We start from the raw sequence: 17,373 nt of genomic DNA on the forward strand, positions 1-17,373 counted from the left end.
GAAATGAAATTCATCTACCTGTCATATTTTTTTATTGTTAAAGTGTAATAGAATACATATTTTAATACAAAACAATTGTATAATCTAATCGATGCGTTGATATAAATATATGTATCCTAATTCTTTTGGTGGATTTTCGGATAATGCAACCTGCAACAAATAATTCATGTAAGTATCGCATCGAATCCGTAGAATTTCTTATACTTGTGATCTATACCTTATCGTCATTATATATCACCCATCGATCATTTTTCAAAAGATGACACACGTAATGCCCCACCATGGTCGATGTTCCCATATGCGATATAAATCCCACCAGCTTGTATTCTGCAAATAATAAACAATTCGTTGTAGAATTCGAAAAGTGGAGCAGAAATCAGAATGTAAAAGCACGCACGGTGACTTCCGTCTCTGAATATCTCTTCCGGATGTCCCGGCTCATCCTCAGCTTCCGAAGTATCCATTGCGCCTTGGTGACTAAAGATCCAATCTACTGAGCGTTCTAAATTGTTATCAGTCGCTCTGAGTGCCTTTGTCGCTTCTTCTCTCGTGAAACCCATTCCCATTACCATCGCCACGGCTTCTTCGTTCGCTACGAATTTATCTCTTCCTAAAACGAAACACATCGCATAATTAGACGAAGAAGGAGTGAGAATTTGACGGATTAATGATATTGAAAAGGAACCTGGTTTCGCGTCGACTCCGGGGGGCAAAAATGGGTCCGCGAAATCTGAGTCGGCAATGTGTTCCATTAACCAATTAGTGGCTGCTTCTAAACCACGATTCTCCGTGAAGTACAGGGCTCTTTTGCAAGCTTCCGGTGGGAATCCCATGTCTGTTAACTGACTCAGTATCGCGGAATCGTAAACAGGTGGTGGAGGCTCGGAGCCAACTGTTTCTGGCAATAATTCTTCCGAGGGTTGTAGACCGGAACCACGAACGCTGCTCAAATCCAACATGTCAGGCATTTCTACAGCCACGTCCAACTTGATAGGCGTCCAATCTTCTTTTACCGTGAATTTCTTTAAATGGATTAATAAATAATCAGGGAAACTGGCTAGCCTAGTGGTTCTGTAAAAGAAAAATCCACCCGTTGATCGCGCACCGCACATATCACACAATCCATTACTTACTTCTGTGCTGTTGTCTTTTCATTCAACGCCGAACTATAGAATTGTTCAACCGTTTCAGATCGTATAAATGCTTGCAGGCAAGACGAGAGCTTTATACGAGGTCTCACTAGTGCGTTCGAGTCTAACTTCTGTCCTTTCCCTTCTGTTTCCTTCTTCAAAGCCTCGTAGGCTGCGACTTCTTCCTACATATTGGTATATTCATTAATTAACACGTAGTAGTAGATTAACATTTTATTTATGTAGCTTATTTACCTTGTTTGTGGCAGAGTCGAGGGGTATTGGAAGCGGTAATAGGTACTCTGGGCGATAAGTGTACTTTACTTTTTTAGAACGGCTGCACTGATACCTTTCCTCGACTTTGAATTTAAAACATTCAGTAGGATTCAGTTGGTGACGACTGTGACGCTGTTCGATCAATTTCCTGACATTAGTATCACAGTTTAAACTTAATACGAAAGAGTATGATGAGAATAAATCAATCCGTTTTTACGAGCGCGATTAAAGGTAGAGCTTTTAACTTAATTACATCTATCATGTTCATTATATGAAGAATGAACTCTTGCGCGTCCTGTTGCCGGTTCGAACAGAATCCAGGGTGTCCGCGGCCAACTAGCGTCTTGAACATTCGCGGCGGAATACCCTGACGCGATTCGTCTTCGTTAACCGTGCTCGGTTGCACAGAATATTTACCGGAGAGTAAACCGATTCCAAGCTTAGCCCTGCAACATCGATATCTCAGTTTATTTACGATTTAAAACCTTCCCTCGTGCAGGACAGAGCTCTCGTCCTTTTCAACTCACATTTGAATATTAAAATCATTCGCTGGATCGGCGTAGCTCTGATCGAATATCTGTGGCGCGCCATCTACAAATCTGAAATTCGTCTTCGATTATTACGTACTGATCCTATTACGAAGATAACATTTCTTTAAAAACACATCCATTGCTCGTTTAAAATAAACATAGAAACCTTTTAACAAAGTCCGGAATCACAAACAACATCTGCATAACGCTGTTCAAGTAACAAGAATTCCCCAAATTAGCGAGTCCTGTGTATCCCGATCCGTACAAGGGTGTTAATTTACTCGCTGCTTCCTGAAGTGCAACCCATTCGCTGAATTTCTGATTAAGATCCAATTCAAGCTCGATCATCGACTTATCAGTCTTCTCCATCTGGGCGATGTTAATACCCCAATGAGATAAGTGCAACACTAAGTACGGATCCTCGACCATCTCGTCCTCGTCGTACGAAAACACATCAGCCTTTCCTTCTTTGGTTATAGTCCCCAGCTTCACGGCTAAAGGATAACCACTGACCCGATAATGCTCGACCGCATGATCGTTCCCTCCAGTTCCGTCATAAAATTTACGTCCACAGAGAATACTGCCATCAGTCAAGTTGAGCCACAGATTTTGCGTGAGATCGCATTTCTCGCATACCCATCCGCTCGGAGGTATCTTTTTTCCATTGTCCAACTGTTTAAGGTTCGCTGCGTGTCTGAGGGTCGTAAAATTATATAAAACAAGAGTAAAAAGTGATTTAGGATATTATTCCGAAAGGAACCGGTGGCCGATCGAGATGAGGTTTGGGGGGAGGGGGTGTGGACCCTAAATCTAAAATTGTAGCTTCGGGTATTTATTAGTTTCCGAAATATTAATAAAAAATTATTGTTAATTTTTTTTTGAAATTTTTTTGGAACGCTCCTGGTCCTGCCATTTTTTATTTTTGAAATTTTATAACCATAGACTCATTTTTAGCATCGCCAAACTCACATCGGTTCGCTACCACGCTTTGTGGGCCCGCGAGCGGACGCGCACCCCCCACGGTAATCTACCCCAACCAATACTAATATCCGGAAGAAGTTGGAAAGTGGAATGCGTTGAGTCGGTATAAGTCAACAGAAATATTATTAAGAGGGGGACCGTGGTAAAGTGATTAAAAAAAAAACGGTAAGGTGTACCATTTTATGCACAATTACCCCTGTATCTTTTGAACGCATTAATTGCCAAAACTAAAATTTTATATTTGGGGTCTTTCCACACCCTTCATAATACCCACCAAGTTTCATCTCGATCGGTCACCGGTCCCTTTCGGAAGTACAGCCGTGATTTATATTAATATCGCAGTTTGCAATCTCACTTTGAAACTGCTTTCACTTCTCCGTCCCAAGTTCCAGCCAATGCTTCTATTTCTGCTAGCTTTGTCGCAGATTCTACCTCCAACAGACTCTTAATCGCAAGTTCCACCTGTAAAATACTCTGCGTAATTTCTCCGTTACTTTGGTTTTTAAGGGTACGTCCGCGCAAGAACATACTTGTAACGGTAAATTGTCAGTCGGATAGGGTATCGTTGTGAAGTTCGGCAAGATAACAATTTGATAAGATTCATGGTAAGTGTACTTCTGCTTATCCGGGGTAAACCCGTCAGCTGTTCCTATAGCTAATCTGGTGATCTTCTTCTCAGGACCTTCTCCTTGATTCTCGGACACGATCTATAAAAGGTAGAACACTCGGTCATGATATCTTCCAACGTATGTTCCTCAAGCTCAAGAGGTGATTCACCTCTTTTCTTCTTCTTTTTATATGCAGAAACACAGGGTTCTCGGTTAGCTGGTAATAATGCTGTATATGGTCCTGACCCAATCCCAGGAACGTGGTGAGATTAATGTACAGGCCGGTAGAAGCATCCTTAAATAAAAAGAAACCGTACAGACAATCGGCACGCCGCTAATGTTATCGTGTTCGATTGTAAGGTCGCGGTGACATCTTACCGGGGTGTCGAAAGAATAAACACACTCGTCCTTATACACTTTGTCGTGTTTCAGGGGTATCCTTATTTTCGGCAAATGTTTCATCAACTCCTCCATCGTAAACAGAAACTGGTCACTACAAAACGTAAGAACAAGAGAACTTTTCTCTAGAGAATTGAAAATAACCTATTCGAACAGATCGCCGGTTTGCCGTATCGATGATATGCGTGATGATGCGTGATTTTAGGAACGAGAGTAACGAGACGACAGAACCGGAACGCATTCGATTCTTCTTGTTTCTCTTTAAAAGCCAGTGGTGCTCAGCATGCGAAGCACGCCACTTTCATATCTCGCTTCGGTGTATAGTCTGCTCGGATGAACTTTCCATTTAAGAGGAATACATATTATAAGGAAAAAGGGGAATATCGTTTGATATATTTCATTGATTAAATAACTCGAATCATTGCTTTCCTATACAGTTGGTTAAATTTTAATAGAATTCAAGTCGAAGTCGCTACCGGCCGATTTCTTCACCTTCAGTAATCTTCCAGTTAGAGTTATGTTCTACATAACTGCCACATGATAGCATTCAATTGGTCGTTCACTGACCGGGACTTTAGTCGGAGGCGAAGAAATCGGGCATAAAGCGTGCATACGGTGCATACCGCCAGGGGCGAATTTGAAGATTTGGCGCGTCTAGGCTAATAAGCGCCTGCCGCCCTTTCCTGTCTCAAGCTTCTGTGTTTAAACTTTTCCCAATTTCTTTCGCTTAAAAATTGTCGCTTCCAAGAATTTATCGCTCCCCGAAATTTGTCGCTTCCCGAAATCTGCCGCTTCCCAAAATTTGTCACTTCCCCAAATTTGCCGCCCCTGCATACCGCAGAGAAGTCTACTACGTCCGCGAGCTCCGCGAACAAAACTTTTTGGCGGAGCAGACCGTACACAGACATCATGTATATATACACACGCAGACGTGATGATGATTCATACTGTAATTAACCTAAAAGAAAGTTTATATTTTATTCAAACCTATTATTGAGGAATATTCACGTAAATTGTTTTATGGAGCGAATATGCCCGCCTGAGTCATGCGCGCCGTTTATTCTCCACGTTTACTATAATTTACATTTCGTTTTATAACGATGGAGAAAGAAAGGTATGTTCCTGACGTTTTCATTTCTTGTTTGTCCTTTCAAATTCTGTAATAATTTATTACGTATTATAAATTCCTATTTCAAATACGATCAACTATTTAATACATTTTTACTTGTACCAGATTTACGATGCTCCTTTTGGAACCGGGGGAGATATTTTTTGAAGATTATAGTGTTCAGATGAAATCGCTTGATACTTCTATTTCAGAGGAGCAGAAATGGATAGATGGAAGATTGAAATTATGTTCAAAGTCCTTAGTATTTGTGAGTAAGGATATTAACCAGCCGTTAATTAAGATCCAGCTGAAAGAGGCTATAGTTATAGATCAATGTGAAAGTAGCAAAGATATAACGGGGTTGGTATTCATATTCTCTAACACTTAAAAGTGCGTTTAGACCAAACGAACGAATGCTCGTTCGTCCCCCACTTCGGCAAAATTCAAGTTGGAAAGAGCATTTGTTTATGCTCGGCAAAAAACTCGCCGAACGTTTCGGACTGTTCGTTTCATTTTATGAAGGACGTTTGACTCATATAAACTACATGAACATTCGCTTGCATTCTCCACAAACATTGTCCGATTGCCCTTTACACTAAATGAGCACAAATTTTTTCGAAATGGGTTTAAACGCACCTTAAGGGGTAATGCCACTGTAGAGCCTGGAAAAGGAGCCTGATTTTGAGATTTTTTATGCGCGTATAGTGAATGTAATACAAAATCTGTTTGAAGGCCTTTACTGTACATACCTTGAAGTATGATGACAATTTTTTTTTTAATATTTTTAATACAAAATGGCGGTGCCACAGCTCAACAAAAGAAGCTTCTTCTGAAAAACAGTATTCCGCGGCGGGAAAGATTTCTCCTTCAATTTTTGACCTAGAACAAAAAACCAAACTTTTTTGAGTACTATATAAGATTATCTCGGGAACTACACGAGGAAATGAAAAAATACTGTTTTTTGTAAGAGTGGTGCGTGATTGAACAAAAAGTGATGCGAAGAATTGTTGAAACGTTTTGTTCCAGCACGCACCATTCTTTCAAAAAACAGTATTTTTTAATTTCCTCGTGTACTTCCCGAGATAATCTTATATAGAACTCAAAAATATTTGGTTTTTTGTTCTAGGTCAGAAATTGAAGGAGAAATCTTTCCGGCCTCGGAACACTGTTTTTCAGAAGAAGCTTCTTTTGTTGAGCTGTGGCACTGCCATTTTGTATTAGAAATATTAAAAAAAATTATGATCATACTTCATGGTATGTACAACAAAGGCCTTCAAACAGATTTCGTATTCCATTCACTATACTCGCATAAAAAATTCTGAAAATCAGGCTGCCTTTTTTCCAGGTTTTTCAGTGGCATTAGCCCTTAAGTATGCAGCATCTCTTGTCTCGCATCGCTAAACTTGTCTTTATCTTTAAGACGCAATAATGTATTGTCCGTGGAGTGCAAGCAGTATGTGGAAATGTTGGAGAAAAATATACTCGCGCCATACAAATTTGTACACCAACATGCCACTTTCTGCTTCTACTTTAATTACGCGAAAGTAGAAAACTGTCTTCCACACATCTTGCAGTTGCTCAGAGCAGCTACACTGCCAACCGCTGAACAAAATGGCATGGTAATTATTATATCCTCCTGATAATTATTATTTCCCTGATTTACATTAAAGAAGTAAGTTTATTAAACTTCCATTACCACACAGATTATGGCTATCGTGCATTCGAGACAATCCAGAGTGTCGTTTGATACGTCTTGGTTAGAGGACTTGTACGAACAGGTTGTCTTAGAAACTCAAGCAAATAAAGTACTACCTCTTGTTATAAATCCGGGAAGGATACTTCTAACGACCTCCAGAATTTATTTTCAACCTTATAACAATCTAGACCAAGTAGGTACTCCACACTAACTGCGATAGACAATACTTGTTTAAATCATTAAAATGATAATTTTATATATTCAGCATCCAGTTTTAAAAATACAGTTGAAAGATATAATCAATATTATAAAGAGAAGATTTCTTCTACGACAAGTTGTGAGTATAATTTTCTGCATCCAGTCTGTATAATCATAGCCATCTGGTATACGTTAATTTTGTTTATAACAGGGACTTGAAATTAAATGGTTAAGGCAGACAGAAAATAAAGTCGAACATCTGTTCATATCCTTAAAGAATGAAAAGGACAGAGATGAACTGTACACGAATCTATTAAATCAACCTACTGTTTCTTTAGAAAGGGTTCCTCAAGATCAGATGACTATGAGATGGCAAAATGGTTCTTTGTCAAATTATGATTACCTCTTGTACATAAACAGGTAACTTTCACGCGACTATAAATCAGAATAACGAGCTACTTTGCGGCGACTTCAACTAAATCTGTGTTTTTAGTTTGGCCGATAGAACTTTCCACGATTTAACTCAGTATCCAGTAATGCCTTGGGTGATACAAGATTACACCTCCTCCACGTTGGACTTAAACGATCCCAGTGTTTATAGAGATCTTTCGAAACCTATCGGAGCTCTCGAACTGAATCGACTAGAAAGATTAAAGGTACGCAATCTTTTGGACAGATTCGCACATGTTATGAAGTAGATTATAATGTTATTGCACCTTAGGAGCGATATTTGGAGATGTCAGAACCAAAGTTTTTGTATGGTTCACATTATAGCGCACCGGGATTTGTGTTATTCTATTTGGTACGCAAGTACCCACAGTACATGCTTTGCCTGCAAAATGGAAGATTCGACCACCCGGATAGAATGTTTAATAGGTATTTATTCTTCGTAAAAGTGTACATCACAATCTTGTTGCAAAAGTAGAAATTTTGGTGCGCCTATCGGAGCACTGTACATTACATTGAATTAAATTAATAGCGATAGTAATACGTGTATGAGAATATAATTCCAAGTCGCACGGACAAGGCAAAATTTTATGGTGATCGCTTCTCACATTGTTAAAGTACATAATTACTCTGTCAACTCTGCAGAAACGATTTTTTGTTTCACTCTTACCAACAAAAACACCTAACAGTGTAGCTGACGTATGGAAAAATGTTTTGGTGAACATGTCTGACTTTAAAGAACTGGTCCCGGAGTTTTATGATACGAGCAGCGGCGGTGATTTTTTGGTGAACAGTTACGGTATCGATTTCGGGTACCGACACGACGGCACGAAAATAGGAGACGTTCATTTACCACCATGGGCAAATGGTACGTCCTTTGATCTTTCGGATTAATGCTTGTCGAAACTTTAATCACTGTTAATCACCAAATCTTAGAACCGGCTCACTTTGTACAAGTATTAAGAGACGCTCTAGAGAGCGATTTCGTTTCTCGAAGTCTTCATCATTGGATCGATTTGATATTTGGATATAAGCAGAGAGGAGTCGAAGCAGAGAAAGCTAGCAATGGTATCTCAATGTCTTACGATCGATTTATGATAAAGCAGCTAGAATGGCATATATTTTATGACGCACTGTATTTCAGTATTTTTCCATCTGTGCTACGAAGGTGCAGTGGATTTAGATACTATCCGAGACATTAATGATAGACACGGTTTGGAGGTGCAGATCATGGAGTTTGGCCAAATACCGAAACAGATTTTTACTTTACCTCACCCGAAACGCTCTGTCTTAATGTTGGATAAAGTGTACACAGAAACTGTTTCAACGTCCCTGAAAAGTGGAACAGGTATGGTACATTACTGCTCTTACTTTCAAATCAGATTTCAGCGGTAGATAAATCCAGTCAGCAAAATAAAGTATGCTTTTTGCAGAACGTGAAAATCCTTTAACGAAGATGCTTGAATTAAGCGAGTTGATAACGTTTCAATCTCATAAAGATAGTGTAAGCAGCATTACGATGATGAATAAAGACAGACTCGACGAAATAGTATCGGCGGGACAAGATGGAATGCTTAAATTGTACAGCATAAAAAGCAAAAAGCTAACGCGTAGCGTGGCCTTATCATTGCTACCACTCTCTTCTTGCATATCATATTACACGCCCTCCCATCGTAATATATTAGTAGTAGGTTCCTGGGACAATTCACTGTAAGCACGTCACATATGTATATACCGTATGTACAATACGCAGGCCCGGCACGTGGTATTTTCTTTTTGTCTGTGCGATAAATGTTCGTTGCCTTTCCAAAAAAATTTTTTTTAATAAAACGCGAATAAAGTGAGTGCCCTCAGAATCGCGATCCACTTTCGATATAATATATCGAGTGAAAACTGTATAAATCATAGTTGTAGCATCAAAAGCATAACATTTCATTTTTAATTTAAATATTTATGTATTTTTTAGGTCTTTTAGACGCTTTTTCTCTTGCAGCGCCTGTGTGCAACGCGCGCGTTGCACACCCAACCAGCCGGGTCTGAAAATACGTATTCAAATTCTATCACTAATCAATATGATTTTACAGAATATTTTATGACGTCGAATTTGGCAGAGTAATAGATACTTTGCAAGGTCACGAGGACGCTGTTTCTTGTCTAGCTTTAAGTCCATCCCGCCAGATTATTGTATCTGGTTCGTGGGATTGTACGGCGAAAGTTTGGCAATGTTATACCTCCGGATCGAAAATTAAACTATCAGAGTGCCTTATTGCACAACTCGACCACGATTCTAAAATAACATGCATCAATATATCGAGGTAGTTTTCGTGATTTCTATATTCTCAAAATTGGTCGTTAAACTTAGTAAAATTTTAATCGCGGAGACATTTTCGCAGAGACGAGACATTATTAGTATCCGGTACGGAAGATGGAGAGATCTTTCTATGGAATATGGATACTTATAATTTACAATTTACTGTAAAAGGTACCTCATGAAATAGCCATCTCTATTGATTGTTTCAACATATACGATCGAATATTTTTTTTGCGTAGGACATACCCGTAAGGTAAATGCACTGGATTTTGACGAAGAAGGCAAAAGTATAATATCGTGTGCAGAAGACAAAGTATTAAATATAATCGATATCCATACAAGTACACAGATTTATCGTATAACCATAGAACACGAGCCTCTGACATTGGCGTGGCTGGGAAGTTTTTTATTGATGGGAGACAGCAGTGGAAATATTAATGTATGGAACCGTCAGGGTGCAACTATTGTTTCGCGAATACATTGCCACGATGGTAAAGTGTATACTGTAATCGCTTATATTAACATGATAATATACATAACATTCTGTTTAAACCGAGCTCTTTTTCCTGGTCACTAAGAAAATTAATCATTTCCAGGACCAATACACGCATTATTGGTATCCGCAGAGAATAATATAGTGTTGACTGGCGGAAAAGATAGAAAGTTAATTGTGTGGGAGTCTACCAAGCTGTGATTCATCTTTTACTATTTACACCGCGATCGTAAAGTTTGACTACAATCTTGTACTGAAAGTGTTTAGCTTAGGAGTTAAATATAACATAGCAAGCATACTGACTAACATTTAGAGCGGCCTGCTCACTCGACAAATTGTTATAATGTTTATTAAAAGCTTAATATATGTTAGAGAAGATTCATATTTTAGTACACTTTGTTTTGTATAAAGTATAGAGCATTCCTAATGATTTATCTGAAAAGAATCTTAAGTGCAAACGTATTACGTTTAATATACTGCTTCACAAAGTATGCGTTTTCACTTTTCACAAAGTTTATTCTAAAATAAATTTTTTATGTATTAAGTCGTATATATATAATGATATGTATCGTGTAGTTTTATGTATTATTTGGGTATATCTTTCAGGTTCTACCGTTCAGTCTTATTACTTTTATAAGAACGTTAATCTAAACACGAAATTAGTATAGTCTACAATTATGTTTAAATAAAGATATTTAAATACAAGCTACAGTGTGCGTTCTTTGTTCCATTCATTAGAGATTTAAATGCTGACTAAGTACTGTCGCGAACATTTCCACGAGGTGGAGAGAATGTCGCAGTGCATTTCCATCGAGTACTATCGTATATCTTTTAACTATCGACGTACTTTCGGTAATGACTTTCTATCGCTTCCGAGAAAATTACTTATATTTATTTTCTGTACATTTTCATTCCGTGTAATTACTTTCATGTTCCTAGACATACGTATCCTAACATTCATAAAAATAAATTATACAATGGAGGCTTAGAGTAATCCCCTGCAATTACTACAGATCGTTTTGTCACACCTACACGCATACATATCTTTCCTTTTACCTATCTTCTTTCGCTTTCGATTGTTGGTCAGTCGAGTACTTCAGCACTTCCGTCAATGATGCATGCGAATGGTCCAGCTGTTTCAATTGTTCGTACGTTATAAAGAATATAATGTTCCACGGTCCCATCCTGAACCAAGTGGGCACGAAGCCTTTATACAGGGCCAGGAATCCTTCGTTTCTAAATGTCTGTGGAGATAATAATATTGTATACTAACTTATTAAAAAGATGCCAAAGTGTGTGTAATCTTAATATATAAAGCAGAAAGCTTGTATATGTTTGTGTGTTTGTCTGTCGCCTAAAAACATTCGAACGGTAAACTCTGGGGTCACATGTGACTATTTTCACAAAAAATAAATAAATAAAAAGAATTTTTTTATAAGGTCAGAATCTAATATTACGTACTTGTACCAAGCAGTGGATACTACTACTGTAGATATGAGGTGGCAACGCACCACCCCTGGTACATATTCTCCTTTGATTCATCAGACGAGTCTGCAATCACATCGCTTTATGAAATAAAAGTAATTATTAGTAGTACTCAGGGCCGCCGGCCTTCTTTCTAAAGGGGCCCGGATGCAAGAAATATTTCGGGGCCCAAACAATTTCTCAACGACTAAAGAATATAAAATAAAAGAAATAAACGAATAAATATAATTAAATCTACCACCGAATATAAATATCAGTTTTTTATTTTCTTCTTTTTTCCTTTTTTCCTCCCTGAGGCCAGCCCTGGTAGTATTAACTGATTATACTTACGCGAACAACATCTATAGGCGTAGAAGCCACCGCGCTTCCCATGCTGGCTATGAAACTGGACCTGAAATATATACATCCCGATTATTTACACGTATATGCATAAATGTAAGTGTATATTAGGTAAACCTCTATCAACTTTAAACCTTAGAATTACTCGAGCACGCATGAGTGCAATTATACAATATTTTCTCTCAATCCCGATTATATCTTATTCCGATAATTTAGAGCAACCCTTATCCAGGCACTGTCGATTAAAATGTACATTGCGATGTCTACAATAGTATATGAAACGATCTGCGCACAGAATTCTGTACATTGTACAAGTACTGCTCGGTATGTAATACGAACGAGAAAGAGAAGCCTTTCGGCGTAAAGTAAAAACGTTAATTTGAAAAGAAAAAAGAATGGACCAAGAAACATTCATGAAGCAATTCAAGATGTTTAGTTATCTGGATAACAGTTTCAATGATTTCTATGTAAAATAAGGAACGTCAAACGCGACTTCCATTTTGATTCACTATGGTCATCTCAATGTCCACGTACTGCATATGCCCATGTACACGACAGTGTGAAACCACCTGGAAATAAAGTTTTTCACCTTTAGAAAAATATTACTTCCTTTCCAAACAAGCGTACCACCAATACAGTACTAATAAAGTAAGTACTATCTTTCGGGCACAAGTTACTTAACATATGCGGCCAATGATCTATTATACATTATGGCAAACACCTTTATATTTGCTAACTAAAATTGACACGCAAACAGTAAACGATAAATGGTTATTAGGGAGGCTGGGAAGTACATTCAAATGTTTAGTTACTTATATAGATATACTCACGTGACATCACATACTGTAAAAATAGCGTATAAAGTGTTGACTTTGAAGATATTATTGAGCATTTGTTAGTACAATAAACAATATAGAGACGAACGTATTATAAAATAATTGCAAACAGCCCGGATAAGGGTTAATTCGTATTAAAGTCCAACAAATTCAGACAAATGTATAGTCATTATTACTTTGCAGAACTATCAAAGCTGTCTCGTTCAAAACAGATAAGTACCGGTACTACTTTTAACGACGATAGTCTATCAGTCTTTATGTCTATGAATCTTTCCACTATATATGAGCATGATTTACTTACACAAAATGGTTACTAACACTGTCTTCCAGTAAAGCCATAAGTCTATTTTTACTATAGTCATATATAGGTAACTCTACAGCCGCAATAATCGCTGCTCTTTGAGCAGTGGGCCCTACACCCTGTATATAAAATCGTCAATGTAAAACAATTCCTTAACCAAGCGGAGCACAGAGTGCGCGAAGATCTCTTGGTCTTTCACATACCCTCCATAAACCCCGAACACCTTCGTGCTGATAGACGTCTTGAAAGCAACCGAATAATGATAAATTTGATTCAGCACCTGTTACTTGCATACGAACTTTAACCACGTCTGTGGGATTGGCTATCGCGCTGGAGATAGCGCCCGCCACAGCGGCGCACACGATATTTATAACAACCAAGTCCTCCGTTTCCCACCTCTCCATGGCTGTTTCCTTTAACGAATAATAGGTACCGAACTTTATAGTCCCATAAGTGGCTTGCCTTAAAATAGCTGAGCTGATTCTATATAAGCAAAGTATTAATAAAGGATATATAGATGTTGCGTTAAAGTCTCTTGGAAAGTAATTGCTAAATCACACTTACCCAGAATACAAGGCTTTAAATCCTTCCTGCTTCGATATTTGGACCAAAGCGTCAGTCATACCAGAATACTTTAAATGCGCATATTTCTTATCTAATTTCTGCCCCTGAATTTGCAGTCGAGTCTTTGTCGTGTCCAAAGGAAATGTACCTAGCGAGGAATAAGTGTTCGGCGATATCATTTTCAATGCAAATTAGTTTTCGCTGCAGACTTCTCCCACCTTAACGTCGCATACCTAATTCTGCGACGATTGACGCCAAACCTCCATAAAGAAAAGGTCTCCAGTCCTTCCAATGACTCTCTCCCATTACAATCGAAGTATCTTGTAATTGAAACAGACAGTTAAATAAATCTTACTGCACGATTAAGAAATAATGAAACAGTTCTCATCTAGGTTAACGCAATTTGAAATCCACATAAGTCAGATAGTACATATGCGAAGGAGCTCGTTTAAATAAAATAAGACACGAGCACATTTCCCAACAGCTTTAATACGGAAGTCTCTATTGTAATTCAACTGTAACGCCGCAATATCAATTAGCAGTAATAACAACAAATAATTACCTGTAAACGCGAATAGTACAGTTGAAAGTTACGTTACAAACTTTAAGTGCAAATGATTGAAATAAATAAAAAGTACAGAACGTAACGTTAGCGGCTTCACTTTGATTGAAAATCTGCTAATATTCAACTCTACGTATAAACTGATATTCGCATCGCTCCTCGGACACGTTCAAAAACCCTGTAAATTAGTGAACAGCCAATCAAAGGGAATAGGCATAGTCTTGATACTATCGACTGGCGCAAGGGAATTCAAATACAATCCCGAGTTTTTTACATTTCCTGCTAACGAGTAGATTATTGCCAATATTATTATTCTATTGCTTTTAAAAACGGTGTTAAAAGTTCCTTCGATTCTGGATAAAGAAACGCAATAGCCATCTGATAGCCATCTAGCAGTCGGATGCAGGAACTAAAGAATTCGCCCGTTACGCGTATCTCCGTCTTTTTCTAAAGAGCATTCTCTCTCACTCTAATAGCCACTTCCTTGCATTATGCGGTCCTGCTACTCGAAGCCCGGAAGTATTAGGCGAGCATAATCAAAGCTAGTGGAGCGATACTAGCGCTATCCTTGTCGGACTTGCTACCTTTCTCTCTCTCTCTCTCTCCCACTGGATTACCTCTTGCTACCTCCGCCAACAGCATGTGTACCTGTTAACTCGGCAGAATTTCAGACCCGATTTGAACGGAACGTCGGTATCGTAGGATGTTTCAATTGTCCCTGAAAATTGTTCAGGACCTATATCCAGGGGCGGATTTGATATCCAGGTGACAAATTTTTAGGGCGGCAAATTTTGGGGAGTGACAAATTTTGAGCGAAACAAATTGGAAAATGTTAAAACACAGGGGTTGAAACAACTTTAAAAATATTTCACTTTTTTCATGTAGCGAATTAGCCAAAACTCATATGTGAGTAGCCAATATTAATATTAATTTTGAAATTGTCTCCAGTCTTTTCGAAACTTAATAAATTACTGAATAATACCAGTTTGATGAGGTGTAAAATAAACTTTACAAATTTTTGTTAGACTGATCGGGATTGGGAACATTTTCGTGTCGCGCGCAACGTTATCGATTTAAAGTAGAATACGATCGCAATCCTACTGGCGGTTAGAATTGAAACTAAGTACAATGAAAATCGTTACCACAGATACCTTGTTTTTCAAAGCAATAAATTAACATTTTTATCACTGACTATGGTTGTGTAACAAGTGGTAGTCTCGCTTAAAAACTGGTTCAGACATATCCAGTAATTTAGTCGAGCAGCGAATAATTTAGTAATTTACCGTGTGTGGACACTAAAATTTAGTTGAATAGTTTAGTAAAATTGGTAAATTACTAAACTATATTCGCTACTCGACTAAATTACTGGACGTGTCTGTTCCAGCCTAGACTCCCAGATTATAAGTACGCAAAGAAATAAACTATATATATATGCAATTTTACAAATAAATAAAGGGATTAAGCAATAATTTAGGCTTGTCGAATGAATAAAATTTATTTTAAAAACTTTATACATATATAAATAGAATTAAAATGCATAAAAATTACAATGTAATTAAAAAAATATGGCATTGCATGGAATATTTAGTTAGATATACAATTATCCAATTGTTCGTAATACATTTGTGCATATCCTGTTCTTTGTACAACTATACGTAAAAAAAGATAATGCTTAATGTTAGAGATAAACCTCTGAATGAATGTAAGCTGTATAAACAATGCTTTGGAATAGAAATGTATCAGTTTCTAATCTAATCGGCTCTTACTGGAACTCTTGTATGTACACCTGCATTATTCTGGTAAATATATACTTGTGCTAAAATGGCAATATCAATTACAACTTGAAGAGATCCGCAGACTGCGAATTGAATGGGCGCCTCTTTTATTACAAAATAACATGTTTTAAACGCATCGCCTAATGTCCACATAGCAACCATAATTACGCTAAAACCAAAATAAAATCACTGAATAAGCAGCGCCCTGTTCTAGCAATAGCAATAGTTCATATTATCTGGGCAATGACTTCGTACCTCATACCATTAGTCGATTTACTAGAGAAGTTACGGAGAAACTGCGGTACACCAAGCATAGCTTCCGTTAATACTGCGAGTAATCCCACTGTCTCGACAAATATCGGTACATCTACTAACAGATACGTGAGGATCCCCACTAGCGCCGCAAATAACAGCATGAAGTCTAAATAAGATTGAAAGTCTGTCCATTTCCAAAAAAAATTTGTGTCGAAATCTATTTAAATTAAACGTTAAAGTAGCTTACGATTAGAAATGAAAATAAGTTGGGAACGAGCTGTGAAGTACTCAGCCTAGCATTAATGAACTTACCAGCAAAGACGCGCTCTCTAGCTTTTATTATTTGATTTCTATTTTGTACGGTAACGCAAAGCTTAATCATGACGAACATGGTAACGATCATCAATATACTTTGCAATAAAAGAGGCATTTCGTATCGTTTTCCAAACCTGCGAAAAGCACAACACTATATCATATTAAGCGACGCGGCTAAGGTAGGCGAACCTTTAGAAGCGAAGATACGAACCAAAAGAAAATGCGCAAGCTATTGGCTATCAAAAGCGTGAGACATACATAAAGAGAAAATCCTTCTGCATTCTCCCTTTTTTTAATCTCTCTATACTGGGGTATGTATGGCACGATGCCGCCGAAAATTATAGCTCCGGAAGCAACCCAGTTCGCTACGTCTTTGATAGTTAGCTGCTCGTAGACATTATTCATTTTAATGGAAATTTTTTTATCTGTACAACATTTCACTACCTACGAGCCATTACATGTGACGAATTTTAGGTTATATTGCCAACGTTTTGGGCCATCATATCATCAATGAATCATTTAGATTAAACAAATCTACGGTGGTAATAAGATAATTGATAAAACTCATTGCAGCGTGCTATTTAAAATAAATAGACGATGATCTTTGCTGCGATCGTTTTATTGATTAAAAGTGCACACGAACGTAACGCAATACTAACTGCACATAAACAAAGTCTCTGAATAAAACTATACATATAAATATTAATATAAAGATTTCATTACCGACTGTAAGTAAGAGAATTCGAGAAGAAATTTGTCGACAC

General features: G+C 37.8%; 4 protein-coding genes across 6 annotated transcripts; 1 reads left to right on the plus strand and 3 right to left on the minus strand.

Annotated features, from left to right (window-relative positions):
• Positions 1 to 15: 15 nt before the first annotated feature.
• Positions 16 to 4,195, minus strand: Usp5 (ubiquitin specific protease 5). The gene is made up of 13 exons (XM_076810579.1): positions 3,904 to 4,195; positions 3,695 to 3,820; positions 3,448 to 3,624; positions 3,273 to 3,379; positions 2,103 to 2,630; positions 1,934 to 2,005; positions 1,660 to 1,852; positions 1,386 to 1,538; positions 1,134 to 1,315; positions 686 to 1,071; positions 398 to 610; positions 218 to 327; positions 16 to 150 (listed from the first exon to the last, which is right to left on the minus strand). Exons 1-13 carry the CDS (start codon positions 3,997 to 3,999, stop codon positions 85 to 87), a joined length of 2,409 nt encoding a protein of 802 aa, XP_076666694.1. The 5' UTR covers positions 4,000 to 4,195; the 3' UTR covers positions 16 to 84.
• Positions 4,196 to 4,801: 606 nt separating this feature from the next.
• Positions 4,802 to 10,559, plus strand: LOC143368167 (protein FAN). The gene is made up of 16 exons (XM_076810578.1): positions 4,802 to 5,038; positions 5,159 to 5,392; positions 6,453 to 6,651; positions 6,736 to 6,921; positions 6,994 to 7,065; positions 7,138 to 7,346; positions 7,420 to 7,582; positions 7,648 to 7,802; positions 8,063 to 8,241; positions 8,310 to 8,441; positions 8,518 to 8,721; positions 8,807 to 9,083; positions 9,458 to 9,688; positions 9,767 to 9,855; positions 9,924 to 10,175; positions 10,281 to 10,559. The coding sequence occupies exons 1-16, from the start codon at positions 5,025 to 5,027 to the stop codon at positions 10,376 to 10,378; spliced, it is 2,694 nt and encodes an 897-aa protein (XP_076666693.1). The 5' UTR covers positions 4,802 to 5,024; the 3' UTR covers positions 10,379 to 10,559.
• Bmcp (uncoupling protein Bmcp mitochondrial) lies at positions 9,980 to 14,718 on the minus strand. 3 transcript variants are annotated; one of them, XR_013085169.1, is made up of 9 exons: positions 14,265 to 14,704; positions 13,936 to 14,056; positions 13,703 to 13,850; positions 13,342 to 13,621; positions 13,139 to 13,257; positions 11,993 to 12,053; positions 11,639 to 11,728; positions 10,477 to 11,421; positions 9,980 to 10,417 (listed from the first exon to the last, which is right to left on the minus strand). XR_013085169.1 is itself a non-coding variant. In XM_076810589.1 (9 exons), the coding sequence occupies exons 3-9, from the start codon at positions 14,006 to 14,008 to the stop codon at positions 11,230 to 11,232; spliced, it is 963 nt and encodes a 320-aa protein (XP_076666704.1). In that variant the 5' UTR covers positions 14,009 to 14,056; positions 14,265 to 14,442; positions 14,566 to 14,718; the 3' UTR covers positions 9,980 to 11,229. The 3 variants fall into 3 exon arrangements, 2 of the variants coding, with proteins under 2 accessions (XP_076666704.1, XP_076666703.1); XM_076810589.1 differs by having other exon boundaries at positions 9,980 to 11,421; positions 14,265 to 14,442; positions 14,566 to 14,718; XM_076810588.1 differs by having other exon boundaries at positions 9,980 to 11,421; positions 13,936 to 14,022.
• Positions 14,719 to 15,740: 1,022 nt separating this feature from the next.
• LOC143368175 (solute carrier family 66 member 2) lies at positions 15,741 to 17,317 on the minus strand. The gene is made up of 4 exons (XM_076810591.1): positions 16,821 to 17,317; positions 16,607 to 16,743; positions 16,295 to 16,511; positions 15,741 to 16,208 (listed from the first exon to the last, which is right to left on the minus strand). Exons 1-4 carry the CDS (start codon positions 17,012 to 17,014, stop codon positions 16,016 to 16,018), a joined length of 741 nt encoding a protein of 246 aa, XP_076666706.1. The 5' UTR covers positions 17,015 to 17,317; the 3' UTR covers positions 15,741 to 16,015.
• Positions 17,318 to 17,373: the final 56 nt, after the last annotated feature.

The sequence above is a fragment of the Andrena cerasifolii genome, chromosome 4, assembly GCF_050908995.1.
Source record: "Andrena cerasifolii isolate SP2316 chromosome 4, iyAndCera1_principal, whole genome shotgun sequence".
Lineage (NCBI taxonomy): Eukaryota > Metazoa > Arthropoda > Insecta > Hymenoptera > Andrenidae > Andrena > Andrena cerasifolii.

What these genes read in the sequence shown, in the direction of transcription:
- Bmcp (XM_076810589.1), bottom strand. Translation starts at nt 14,008, where the DNA reads ATGGGAGAGAGTCATTGGAAGGACTGGAGACCTTTTCTTTATGGAGGT. An exon ending in GTCAATCGTCGCAGAATTAG is followed by an intron (nt 13,851 to 13,935) that starts GTATGCGACGTT and finishes ATTCCTCGCTAG; the next exon opens with GTACATTTCCTTTGGACACG. An exon ending in AGTGTTAGTAACCATTTTGT is followed by an intron (nt 12,054 to 13,138) that starts GTAAGTAAATCA and finishes TATATATTTCAG; the next exon opens with GTCCAGTTTCATAGCCAGCA.
- Usp5 (XM_076810579.1), bottom strand. Translation starts at nt 3,999, where the DNA reads ATGGAGGAGTTGATGAAACATTTGCCGAAAATAAGGATACCCCTGAAA. An exon ending in TCGACTCTGCCACAAACAAG is followed by an intron (nt 1,316 to 1,385) that starts GTAAATAAGCTA and finishes ACCAATATGTAG; the next exon opens with GAAGAAGTCGCAGCCTACGA. An exon ending in GAAAAGACAACAGCACAGAA is followed by an intron (nt 1,072 to 1,133) that starts GTAAGTAATGGA and finishes TTTCTTTTACAG; the next exon opens with AACCACTAGGCTAGCCAGTT.
- LOC143368175 (XM_076810591.1), bottom strand. Translation starts at nt 17,014, where the DNA reads ATGAATAATGTCTACGAGCAGCTAACTATCAAAGACGTAGCGAACTGG. An exon ending in AGCTTGCGCATTTTCTTTTG is followed by an intron (nt 16,744 to 16,820) that starts GTTCGTATCTTC and finishes TGCTTTTCGCAG; the next exon opens with GTTTGGAAAACGATACGAAA. An exon ending in AAATCGACTAATGGTATGAG is followed by an intron (nt 16,209 to 16,294) that starts GTACGAAGTCAT and finishes TTTTGGTTTTAG; the next exon opens with CGTAATTATGGTTGCTATGT.
- LOC143368167 (XM_076810578.1), top strand. An exon ending in CCGCTGAACAAAATGGCATG is followed by an intron (nt 6,652 to 6,735) that starts GTAATTATTATA and finishes ATTACCACACAG; the next exon opens with ATTATGGCTATCGTGCATTC. An exon ending in GTCCCTGAAAAGTGGAACAG is followed by an intron (nt 8,722 to 8,806) that starts GTATGGTACATT and finishes TGCTTTTTGCAG; the next exon opens with AACGTGAAAATCCTTTAACG.